Raw genomic sequence first — 13,419 nt, 5'->3', positions numbered from 1 at the left:
TACCCTCTGCACTGCTGCCCTATGCCCAGTTGGGTCCTGAGTGTGGGAGTGTGTGGGGGTGTTGGGGGTGGTTGTGTTCGGGGTTGTGGTGGGGGGGGGGGCTCACGTCTGGGTACTCCTTGGTGGGGATGTAGAGTTTCTGCTGCAGTGTCACCACGGCCCCCTCGGGCTCAGGGAGCTCGGGGCGGCCCCCACCTCCTGCGCCCCCACCGGCGCCACCGCTCAGCGACTCCACGTACATGTCCTTGCGCACGCGGCTGATTTCTGTGGCGACAGACAGAGAGAGAGAGAGGCGGATGGAACCGTCAGGGCGTTTCACAGAACTATGGAACATTTTCAACTGTAAACGAGAATTTGTTATACTGGTAGGAACCTCCTGGTTACACCAACCCACAAGGGATTATTGTGTCCGTCGTGCAGGGAGGGGCTCGGTGGGGAGGGGCTGGGTAGGGAGGGGCTGGGTGGGGAGGGGAGGGTGGGGAGTGGAGGGTGGGGAGGGGCTGGGTGGGGAGGGTGGGGCTGGGTGGGGGGTGGGAGGGAGGGGTGGGGGGTGGGAGGGAGGGGTGGGGCTGGGTGGGGAGGGGCTGGTCACCCCGTGGTGCCCTTATAAAACTCAACGTGTAACCTACTCACGCCGGCTTGTGCCCGCCCTCACAGTCGGGCATATTTGCGGAATACACCACGCCGCCGTTGACCCTGGCCATTGACCGAGCAACGTTCCCACCAGCTCCCTCCACAGGAATGTGTTCTTATTTTCCCAAGTAAGGGCCCACTGAGCCGTTAGCTTCTTTTTCAGGAGCGACCTGTCCACAAATGATCGCTCGACCCAGTGCCTTATTGTCGCGTGGACATTTTCGGCAGCCAAATGCTGTTAACACGTGATGTTGATTCCAAATGTGGAGCGAAAAAACCGGAGGATCCGGAGAAAAATCCACGCGACCACGGGGAGAGACGCACACTTCAAAGATACAGCAGCAGGCGCCAGGGTCGGGATCGCACCCACGAACCTCCTGCATAGCAGGCGAGGTAGTTAACATCTCGTGTGTGACATGTGTTTCGACACACACGCGAGCGAGGACACTCACACGAAACACACACACGGAACACACACGCGGAACACACACACACATGGAACACACACGCGGAACACACACACACACACGACACACACACACACGTGACACACACACGGGACGCACACACACACGGGACACACACACGGGACACACACACACGCGGAACAAACACACACACGGGGACACACACGGGCACATACACACGTGACACACACACACGGGACACACACACACGGAACACACACGGGACACACGCACGGGACACACACAGGGCACACACACACACGGGACACACACAGGGCACACACACACGGGACACACGCACGGGACACACACACACGGGACACACACAGGGCACACACACACACGGGACACACACACACGGGGACACACACACACGGGACACACACACACGGGGACACACACACACGGGACACACACAGGGCACACACACACACGGGACACACACACACGGGACACACGCACGGGACACACACAGGGCACACACACACACGGGACACACACGCACAGAGAACACACATGGAACGCACACGCGGAACGCACACACACGGGACACACACACACGGGACACACACACACGGAACACACACACACACACGGGACACACACACACACACGTGACACACACACACGTGACACACACGCACGTGACACACACACACACGGGACACGTGTGCGAGCTCTGTAATTTCGCTGTCTCGTCTGTCAGGCGCCGTGAAAGAGCGGCACGCGGGGAGAGAGAGAGGGGGGGGGGGGCAGCCCGGGCAGCACGCGCCCTATCACAAAGGCGCGCGTTAAAGATCCCCCGTATAGCCTCAACAGACTGTCGGGGCAAGTGCTGTTGGCGAGCAGCACCTATGAAGGCCGGCGCGGTACACGAGGGAGTGGGGGTGGCCAGCACCACGCCCGGCCGCCTTTGTCTCCCCAGTGGCGGCGATGTTGACTACACAGCGCGTTCTGTCACAAAGGCACGCGTCACCCCCCCCCACCGTCACCCCCCCCCACCGTCACCCCCCGCACCGTCACCACCCCCCCACCCTCACCCCCCCCCCACCGTCACCACCCCCCCCCACCGTCACTACCCCCCCCCCCCAGCGCGCCACGAGTCCCAGGGAGGCTGGGATCGAGGGGGACATGTGAGAGGGGGTAGGGAGTTGTGGGATGGAGGGAGACATGTGAGAGGAGGGGGCGGGAATGATGACGATGATGATGGGGCAGGAGGGACGGGAGGAGAGATGCTGGGGGGGGGGATTAAGGAAGGGAGGGAGGAGAGGGAGAGATGGGGGGGGGGGGGGCAGGGAGTGTAAGAGGGGAGGGGGAGAGAGAAAGATGCATTATATCTAATTAATATTCCGACTGGCTCCGCGCGCTTACACGCACGCACACAAACTCACGGCGCCTCCAATTAACCCCGGCGGCAGCAGCAGCAGCAGCAACAACAACAACAGCAACAACAACAACAGCAGCAGTCGCAGCGGCAACAGCAGTCAGACTGAACGCGCGCGGCTCGGGATAATGAAGCGAAAGTTTGAATGAAAATTACCCCGCACACAGCCCCCCCCCATCCCCACTCCTCACTCCAGGACAGGGGGGGTGGGCGGGTGCGTGCGATCACCGTGGGGAGCGGTGGCGCAGCGGTTAGCGCACCGCGCTACAAACCCGGCGAAGCCGAATTTCGATTCCCGCTCACGGCCACCAACCCCCGTGTTAATGGTCTAAATAGGTCCTGGGCCTCCGCTAGGTCGACTCGGCCTCAAATGGGTAACCTGGTGCGGTGTGTCGTGAACACCGCCACTGGGGGAGACAAAGGCGGTCGGGCATGGTGCTGGCCACCCACCCGCTCGTGATACCGTGCCGGCCTTCATAGGGGCTACTCGCGAACAGCACTTGCCCCAAAATTACGTGAAGGCTATCGGGGTGACATTTGTCTTTGTGTTGGTGAATCTGTGAGAAATGGAAAAAAATCACCCCTCCCCCCACCTCTGCCTAGCCCCCCCCCCCGCCCCTAATCGCACCCACAGCCACGCGCAGAGACGTGAATATTCATGAGGGGGTGGCGGGGCGTAGTGGGGGGGTGTGTGTGGGGGGTCCGTCGATTGAGGCGAATCCGAGTCTCCGTGTCCTCGTGTGAAGCGGCTACTCGCCCACGCGAGTCCCCGTGTCAGCGCTGGTAGATCGGCGGCGCTGATGAATCTGGCGGTGTCACCCAGGAGCACGGGGGGACGGGGAGGCACAGGGGACGGGGAGATCCACCGACGTGGGAGCCGCTCCTCAAAGCATCGCCACTGGGGAGACAAAGGCGGCCGGGCGTGGTGGTGCTGGCCACCCACCCCCTCGTGCGCCGTGCCGGCCTTCGTAGGTGCTAACAGCACCTACGAAGGCTATATGGGGGATCTTTGTCTTTTTTGAGTGAGCGAGTGGGGAGCGGTAGCGTAGCGCGTTGCGCACCGAGCGCAGCGACACGAGTTCGACTCCAGTTCACGGCCAACACCAATGCCGATGATCTAAACCGGTCCCGGGCCTCCCCGAGTCCGCTGATGTCACCAGAGTAAGCGTGTTGTATTGGGGCGGTGCGTAAACATCGTCACGAGGGAGACAAAGGCGGCCGGGCGTTGTGCTGGCCACGCATCGTGTGGCGTATCGGCCTAAATAGGTGCTACTCGCTAACAGCACTTGCCCCGACAGTCTGTTGAGGTTACGTGGGCGACCTTTGTCTTTGTGTGTGAGTGAGCGTGTGTGGGTGTCCTAGTCAGTGTGTGTACGTGTGAGTGAGTTCACGTGGCCTCAGAGCGCCGTGGTGACACGACCGCCACTTAGTGGCGAACGGCGGTTGCTGTGATTGTGAGTGCGTGCGTGCTAATCACCCATGAGGTTGTGCGGAGTGGTGGTGATTGCGGGCTCCGGCGTTATCAACCCAACTCAAACACCAGTGCCGGCCCCGTGCCAGTCCCGTGCCAGCCCCGTGCCAGTCCCGTGCCAGCCCCGTGCCAGCCCCGTGCCAGCCCCGTGCCAGCCCCGTGCCAGCCCCGTGCCGGTCCCGTGCCAGCCCCGTGCCAGCCCCGTGCCAGCCCCGTGCCGGTCCCGTGTGGAGTGGCTGTGTGGAGAGGGCTGTGAGCTACCGCTGCGGTGTTCTCATGGCAAGGATAACCCTCTTCCACCGTCATCGGCATGGAAATTGACCCGTTCATTGTGTGTGAATGTAGCGGCACGGCTCTGGTTTTGTAGTGGAAAAAACCACAACCCGAGCTGCACCGAGCTAACGCACCGTAATTATAGTGATGATGTCAACTCGTAACGCTCCACCGTTGCAGAGTATTTGATCATTGCTATCCTAGAGAGAGGACGGCTTCGTCGCGATGTTTGCACACCGCACCAGGTACTAATTTGAGGCTGAGTCAACCTAAGGGAGACCCAGGACCGGTTCAGACCACCAAAGCCAAAGATCCTCTTGTGTAGCCTTAACAGACTGTCGGGGCAAGTGCTGTTAGCGAGCACCTATGAAGCCGGGGACGGCACACGATTAGGTGGGTGGCCAACACCACGCCAGACCGCCTTTGTCTCCCCAGTGACGATATTTGCCCACTGCCCAAGCTACTCATTTGAGGCTGAGTCGACCAAGGGGAGGCCCACCGCCAGCGCAACCCACGCCGCGGTTCCATTGAACCCTGAGAGCTTCAGGCGTCGCGTACCCGCGGGGCAGCCAAACGCCGCGAGATCCGTGCCGCTCCGGGCGGTTCTCGGCACGGCCTGGGCCCGCTCCATCACCCAGCCCGCCGCTTCACGCCGTGTGGGAGAGGCTGCCCCTCCCCTCCACACCACAACCCCCGTGCCCCCCCCCTCTCTGCGCGCAGCCGGAGGGGAGAGGTTTCTCGTAACAGCGTTTGACGCCTGTCGCGTCGCGTCGACGTCGTGTTGGATCAGCGGCGGTGGCCTCGGAGCGAGACGCGGGATGACTCTTGCGATGTCCAGCCGCGGGTTAATGACACTGCAAGTCCCGGTCATTCTCACTCCCCCCCCCTCCCCCGCCGTCCCGCCCTCCCCCCGCAATTGCATCGTCGATGGGGGCAATATCCACTCAGCTACGCCAACACAACCACGCGAACTCTGACGGGACAAGAGGAACACTCCACTCAGCTGCCCACCCCGCATGCCGTGGAGTGCCTCACGACGTTGAACGCACAAACGCTGCCGCCCGTTTTGCTCGATTCCAACCCCACAGGGATGACGAGGCGGAGGAGGACATCGCCAGAGCCTCGTTGGATCAACGCAATGAAAACTCTGCAGACGGTTTCGACGTTCAGGTGTCTCATCAGCAGAGCCAATGATGGTCAGCTGGCAGACGTCCATCGGCGAGGACCTCTCCCTGCCAGAAGCCGGCTTCGGTTTGATGCAAAACCTCGCACTCCATGTGCTATTGGCGATGGGCTGTTCCATTGGATGGCCATGCTTGGCACAGAGGCCCGTGTGTGAAGTGAGCATTGATGGGCTGCACGGTTCAGTGGGTGACTGGTTAGACGGGATGCCTGCCTATTCCACCATCTGCTCTTAGACTCACACAGACCCACAGAGACCGATAAATTCGCGTAGAGACCCGCAGACGCGCATTGAGAACTGTAAAGTCACACAGAGGCACACAGAGACCCATAGACTCACATGAAGATACAATGACTCACGTAGAGACCCACATAGACTCACACAGAGACCCGTAGACTCACGTAGAGACCCACAGACTCACACAGAAACCCATAGACTCATGTAGAGACTCACACAGAGACCCATAGACTCACGTAGAGACCCACAGAGACTCACACAGAGACCAATAGACTCACGTAGAGACCCATAGACTCACTTAGAGACTCACGTAGAGACCCATAGACTCACGTATAGACCCACATAGACTCACACAGAGACCCATAGACTCACGTAGAGACTCACACAGAGACTCACACAGAGACCCATAGATTCACGTAGAGACTCACACAGAGACCCATAGACTCACGTAGAGACCCACAGAGACTCACACAGAGACCCATAGACTAACTTAGAGACTCACATAGAGACCCATAGACTCACGTAGAGACTCACGTAGAGACCCATAGACTCACGTAGAGACCCACAGAGACTCACACAGAGACCCACAGAGACTCACACAGAGACTCACTTAGAGACTCACACAGAGACCCATAGATCTGCCCTCAGGCTCCCACCATCCGCGTCTGATATCATAATAATTATCATAATTTTTTTTCAAAATAATTAACATAATAATTATCATAAAATTATCATAAAATATAACTTAATAATAATGCCGCTCGATGCGGTCTCAGTCAACGGGTCTCGGCCAACGACACCGCGCACCCCCGAGAAGGCGACGGTCACTCGAGATTCCGACGGAGTGATTGCCTCGTAGACGTCACGCTCGGAGCCACGGGAATGCACCGCCCTTGTCGGCGCGACGCACCGAAGTGAGGGGGGGGGGTAACGGGGGACGGGGGGGGCAGGGGGGGGGGGCAGGGAGACGGGGAGGGAGGTGGTGGTGGGTGGGGGGGGCAATGCCAGAGCCGTGGAGCCGCGCACCCACGAGTGCGCGTGGTGTCTGCTCCGTGCCCGTCGCAGCAGCAGCAGCCACTCCACCGGCTCCAATCGCACCCAGCACGTAGTGGCCCCTGCCCCCTGCCCACCCGGGCCACGACATCGCCGGGATGTGCGTGGAGACCGCGGTGGGCGGCGTTAGGACGCTGCGCCCCGGGGCCGCGTCCGGGCGGTATCATCCATCAGTGCGAGCGGCGCTTAAACTCCAACGCCGCGCGCATTAAACATTTACGTGTTACATTTTATTATTATTATTCGCGCGCTGCGATTTCAATTTTTTTTCGCGATAATGGTGCGTGTGTTTTTTAAATATTTATTTTAACAATTTATACGGGCGGGGGGGGTGGCGGGGGGGGAGGGGGGAGTGTTTTAATAAAAACGTTGTTCCCCGTATAATATTCATGAGGCCGATAGATCCTGACGAGCGCGACTCGACTGGAGGAACGCGGGCGGGTTCCTAGCGGCGACGGGACCCGCCTGGGGGTAGCGCAGCGGGACCGGGGGGGGGGGTGGGTGGGGTGAGGCATATTGGGGAGAGGCAGCTGAGGGAGGAGGAAATGAGGAATATGAGGAGGAGGGGTTGATGAGGAATGGGAGGAAGGTTGTGAATACACGAATTAATCCTCATTCCCTCGCTTCATCATTCATCCCACCCGTCTCTTCCTCCATCCCTACTGTTCCTTCACTCCCCACATTCAGCATCTCATTTTCAACCATTCAATTGAATTCACTCGCGCTGCCCTCCCCTCCCTCCCTCCCCTGCCTATTAATCCTTTCCTCCCCTCGTTCCGCTGTCCCTGCCACTCTGCATGAGAGAGCGAGCGAGAGAGACCGCGAGCGAGAGCGAGAGAGCGAGCGAGCCCCCCTCTCTCTCTCTCTCCGCTCCGCGCACGCAGCGAGTGAGTGAAGCTCTGTAATCATTTCTGATTGCACCCCCGGAGTGGTGCCCAGGGAGAGAGAGAGGTTGGTGGTGGTGGTGGGAGGGGGAGATGGAGAGAGAGAGAGATGTAGAGAGAAAGAGAGCGTGCCGGCCTTCAAGGCGCAGTGGGCGCTGGAAGAGGCCGTGTGCTCGGTGGCAGGAGACGGGGGGCTCTGCGTGCAGAGCTGAGCTACCCCGTCGGAGGCCGTGGGACTGCGAGAAGGGCTGGGTGCAAATGCAGCTCTTGTCGTAGTTAAAAAAAAAACATTAAAAATATTACATAGAAAACAGGGGGAGCATAGACAAAAAGTAGTGAGAGAGAGGGGGGTAGAGAGAGAGGGGGGTAGAGAGAGAGGGGGTAGAGAGAGAGGGGGGTAGAGAGAGAGGGGGGTAGAGAGAGGGGGGGTAGAGAGAGGGGGTAGAGAGAGAGGGGGGTAGAGAGAGAGGGGGGGGGGGTAGAGAGAGGGGGTAGAGAGAGAGGGGGTAGAGAGAGAGGGGGGTAGAGAGAGAGGGGGTAGAGAGAGAGGGGGTAGAGAGAGAGGGGGGTAGAGAGAGAGGGGGTAGAGAGAGAGGGGGGTAGAGAGAGGGGGGGTAGAGAGAGGGGGTAGAGAGAGAGGGGGGTAGAGAGAGAGGGGGGTAGAGAGAGAGGGGGGGGGGGTAGAGAGAGGGGGGTAGAGAGAGAGGGGGTAGAGAGAGAGGGGGGTAGAGAGAGAGGGGGGTAGAGAGAGAGGGGGGGGGGGTAGAGAGAGGGGGTAGAGAGAGAGGGGGTAGAGAGAGAGGGGGGTAGAGAGAGAGGGGGGTAGAGAGAGAGGGGGTAGAGAGAGAGGGGGGTAGAGAGAGGGGGGGGTAGAGAGAGGGGGGGGTAGAGAGAGGGGGGGGGGTAGAGAGAGAGGGGGGGGGGGTAGAGGGGGGTGGGGGTAGAGGGGGGGGGGTAGAGAGAGGGGGTAGAGAGAGAGGGGGTGAGAGAGAGGGGGGGTAGAGAGAGAGGGGGGTAGAGAGAGAGGGGGTAGAGAGAGAGGGGGGTAGAGAGAGGAGGTAGAGAGAGAGGGAGGTAGAGAGAAGAGGGGGGTAGAGAGAGAGGGGGTAGAGAGAGGGGGTAGAGATAGAGGGGGGGTAGAGAGAGAGGGGGGTAGAGAGAGAGGGGGGTAGAGTGAGAGGGGGTAGAGAGAGGGGGGGTAGAGAGAGAGGGGGGTAGAGAGTGAGGGGGTAGAGAGAGGGGGTAGAGAGAGGGGGGGGTAGTGGGGGGGGTAGAGAGAGGGGGGGGGGGTAGGTGAGAGGGGGGGGGGTAGAGGGGGGGGGGTTGGGGGGTAGAGTGGGGGTAGAGAGAGGGGGGTTGAGAGAGGGGGGGTAGAGAGAGAGGGGGGTAGAGAGAGAGGGGGGTAGAGAGAGAGGGGGGGTAGAGAGAGAGGGGGGGTTAGAGAGAGAGGGGGGTAGAGAGAGGGGGGTTAGAAGGATGTTGGGCAGGTGAGTTTTCGGTGAAATATTTCAATTAAAAAAGGGGGGGGGCACCATAAAGCAAAGCATTGAAAAAATAACCACAACGAAATGATGAACGAAGCAAAGTGCCGACTATACCGAGCATCTTCTTGTTTCCTCTGATCGTAAAAACAAAAGAGAGAAAGAGTTTGACAGAGAGAAGGGGAGCCCGGTAGAGGCTCCGCGTGGCTCATCGGAAACGGAGGACGATCTCACGGCGGAATGGCAGTCAAAGGCGGGAACAGGGCCGAGGAACCGGGAACGTCCACCGCGAGGAGATGGAGCGATGGTGAACCCCGCTCGCGTGCAGCTGCCAGGTGGCTCAGGGAGGCTGGTGGGATGCCTCCATCGAGCAGTGGATTGATCACGGCGAATGACGATGATGATGACGATAACAAAACCAGTTGCCACGCCAGCAAACGGCGCTCAGAGACACGTGATGCTACTCCCCCCCCCCCCGCCCCCCCCCCTGCTCTCCCACCACTAACAGCTATTGACGGGGGCGTTATTCTTCCCACAGAGACGGGCGCCTCTGACAGCCCCAACACAGGCCGGGATGTCATGTCTGCCGTGTCACGGCGACTGATAAGAGGACACGACGCCACTCACCCTCACCCGGTCCCCCCCTCCCTCCCTCCCTCCCTCCCTCCCTCCCTCCCTCCCTCCCTCCCCGCGTCTTCTTCTCCTCCCCTCCCCCCTCCCCGTGTCTCTCACGTCGTCCTCTTCCTCCTCCTCCTATTTCTTCCCATCTTCCTCCTCCTATATCTCCCTCTCCTCCTCGTGTATCGAATGTCTTTCTCATCTTAGTCCTCCTACTCTCTCCTCCTCCCCCTCGTGTCTCCTCCTCCTCCTCCCCTGTCTATCTTCGCGCTCCTCCCCCCCCTCCCTCGCCCACAGTCCCCCACCTCCCTCAACATTCTCGGAGCTTGGGTGAAAACCCACCCCGATGGACAATGCAGGCGTCTGTGTAGCTATGCAGGTGTGTGTGTGTGGCCGCGTGTGCTGCACTTGCTCTGACAGGCTGTTGGACGTTGCCCACCGTGCTAATAGGAGGTGTTAAGACTATACAGGGGACCTTCGTATTCGTGTCAGCGGTAGTGTCGTGATGAGCGCACTGCGCCAAGAACCCGGCCACCCGAGTTCGATTCCTATCCATTCCCATAATGTAAATGCAACACATGTAATAACGATTAATCGATCATCCGACTCATCGAATCGCGACAAACGTCACTCTCGTGCATCCCACCCACGTGATTACGCGCAATATTTGTGTCTCATCCCATCAGCGACACGACCTCACTCGTGGGAGTGCACGAGTCCAGCAGCATCACGAACCAAAACTCCGGATCGCTCTCGACGTTCGCCGTCAGCTCAACAGTCAAGGGCCCGACCGCGACACGCCGTGCCGGCCTTCAAGGAGCAGTGGGCGATGGAGGAGGCCGTGTGCTCGGTGGCAGACGACGGGGAGCTCTGCGTGCTGATATGAGCTACCCGTCGGAGGCCGTCGGACTGCGAGAAGGGCTGCGTGCAGAACGAGAGAGAGCGAGAGAGTGAGCGAGAGAGTGACCGAGAGAGTGAGCGAGAGAGTGACCGAGAGAGTGAGCGAGAGAGTGACCGAGAGAGAGAGAGCGAAAGAGAGTGACTGAGAGAGTGACTGAGAGAGTGACTGAGAGAGTGACTGAGAGAGTGACCGAGAGATTGAGCGAGAGGTGGGGGTTTACATAAAGCAAAGTTTAAAAAATAAAAAAAAATTACGAAATGATGAACGAAGCAAAGTGCCGACTACACCGAGCATCTTCTTGTTTCCACTGATCGTAAAAAAAAAAACACGGACGCTGGCGAACTGACATCTCTGTTGTTATTTTGCCAAGGCCCTTTCCTGTTGGACACGGGTCCTGGTTCAAGGCAGAACCCGACGGCAAGGCACGGCACGAGCATGTCGCGTGGCTAAGGCGGCGGCCATCGCTACGCTGCACGCGGACTCTCGCCCCGCGCCGTGGAGGCAGCGGCGAGGGGTTGGTGGGTCACAGCAACGAATGTCGTGAAACTCCCTTCTGCCGTGGGCGTTCCAAGGGGTACGGCAAAAGTGTGGACTTATCGCCATCTGTTTCCAGCTGTACGGGGATGGAGTGTTGTCCCCTCCTCCATCGTGAATAATAATAATAATAAACACAACTCTTCATTCATTGGGGGATAAATAAATCTTAAAATTCAAACTCGGTGTGCAGTTCTCCGAGAAACACAAGTCATTGGGGAAAATCAATCAACGACGTAGATTATGGGCAGATGACGCTGCTCCTTCGCAGATGCCTCCCTCCACGTAAACAACACGACGACGACTACTATGATGACATTGTGTTACGCATCCCATGGACTTCATGATTTGATTTAGGCCCATCCACACACTCTCCCTCACTCTCTCCCACTCTCTCCCACTCTCTCCCACACTCCCTCACACTCTCTCACACTCTCACACTCTCCCTCACACTCTCTCACACTCTCCCTCACTCTCTCCCACTCTCCCCCACTCTCTCCAACTCTCCCCCACTCTATCCCACTCTATCCCACTCTTTCACACTCTCTCCCACTCTCCCAAACTCTCTCACACTCTCACACTCTCTCACACTCATTCACACTCTCTCCCACTCTCCCCCACTCTCTCCAACTCTCCCCCACTCTCTCACACTCTATCCCACTTTATCCCACTCTCTCACACTCTCTCCCACTCTCCCAAACTCTCTCACACTCTCCCACACTCTCTCACACTCTCACACTCTCTCACACTCTATCACACTCTCTCATACTCTCCCACACTCTCTCACACTCTCCCACACTCTCTCACACTCTCTCCCACTCTCCCACTCTCTCACACTCTCTCTCACACTCTCCCCCACTCTCCCACACTCTCTCTCACTCCCTCCTCACCATTAACCCAGTCGACGCGATGCCAGATTGGATTAGTGATGCTCAGAAGGCATCCCCTCCCCTCTCCTCCCTCCCTCCCCCTCTCTCCCATCAATGTCGGCTCTGGGAGCCGCTGTTATTATTTTTTATTTTTATTATCGAGTGTCTGTGGGGATAGAGGCGTTATCTGTTCGAGCAGAGCTCCTTTACAAGGACGAGGGGGTGGGGGGGGTAGAGAGGGGGGTGTGAGGGGCTCCACCCCCCCCCCCTCTGAAGTTGAGCTAAGTGCCCCCATCACACCGCATCTCAACTGCGACATTCACGAGTGCCGGGCCAGGGGCTCGAGTCGTAGGGAGCGAGCGCGTTGCACGAAATTCGCGGTTCGGATCTCATGGCCGCTCTGGTTATTACTGCGGTGCGCATTGACCACTTCAATTTTTTTTCCATAAAACAACACCACTCGCTGTCCACCTCGCAAACACCAGTGGACGTTAAAGATCCAGTGACGGTATTAGAAAGAGAGTCGGCCATTGTGTGCCAGCGTCACGGTTCCGATTTGCCCTCCCCCGACCCCCTCCCAAAGAACGTGGACTCAGTTGGGGTCACCCAAAGCAGCAACATCGCCCCCCTCCTGAGAAACTACCACAGCCCGCGTCTGTTGTGCCGCTGCTGTGCCGCTGCTGTGCCGCTGTTGTTGTGTCGCTGCTGTTGTGCTGCTGTTGTGCCGCTGTTGTTGTGCTGTTGTGCCGCTGTTGTGCTGTTGTTGTTGTGCCGCTGTTGTGCTGTTGTGCCGCTGTTGTTGTGCCACTGCTGTTGTGCTGTTGTGCCGCTGTTGTGCTGTTGTTGTTGTGCTGTTGTTGTGCTGCTGTTGTGTATCTCATCAATGTGCGCTCGCGGTTGTGTCGCCGCGCGTGCTCTTCGGCCCGATGCCCGACGTTTCGCTCCACGTGCCGTGAGCTCCTTCATAGCCAGTGTCCTGTTGCGATCCATCGCGCGGTACGACCCTGAAGGCACCTCGATCGGGAATCAGCCAATCACTGGGCACGGGGGTCCACTACCCCCCCCAGCCCCACATGTCCCCCACACCCCCCCCCTCTGCTGCCCTATCCGGGCTATTGGCTGTACCGGGCGCCAGCGAATACAACACGGCACTCGGAACGGAGCCGGCAACATTAATCCGGCATTAATCCCACCACCACCACCACCACCACCACCACAACCACCCCCACCACAACCACCACCCCCACCACAACCACCACAACCACCCCCACCACAACCACCACCCCCACCACCGCCCCCCCCCCCCCCACTGCCCCCCCACTGCCCCCCCTCCCACGCGTGTCGTTACTTGACATGCAGAACGAGTCTGAGTGTGAGTCACGTGGGCGCGGCGCTGTAATCTGCGAGTGGGATGCGGACGGCGAGCGATGT

The 13,419-nt window shown here is 59.1% G+C and overlaps 1 protein-coding gene across 4 annotated transcripts in view; it reads right to left on the bottom strand.

The window, feature by feature from the left end:
* QKI (QKI, KH domain containing RNA binding) overlaps positions 1–13,419 on the bottom strand; it is a 211,100-nt gene that overhangs the window by 104,737 nt on the left and 92,944 nt on the right. For all 4 annotated transcript variants that reach the window (XM_078877239.1, XM_078877237.1, XM_078877236.1 and 1 more), the window contains exon 2: positions 107–264. In XM_078877239.1, coding sequence (XP_078733365.1) covers positions 107–264 — 158 coding nt within the window. The remainder of the gene's footprint in view (positions 1–106; positions 265–13,419) is intronic.

The sequence above is a fragment of the Lampetra fluviatilis genome, chromosome 47 (genome assembly GCF_964198595.1).
Source record: "Lampetra fluviatilis chromosome 47, kcLamFluv1.1, whole genome shotgun sequence".
NCBI lineage: Eukaryota > Metazoa > Chordata > Hyperoartia > Petromyzontiformes > Petromyzontidae > Lampetra > Lampetra fluviatilis.
The sequence above is the reverse complement of the archived record's forward strand: the minus strand, read 5'-3'. Positions and strand labels throughout refer to the sequence as shown.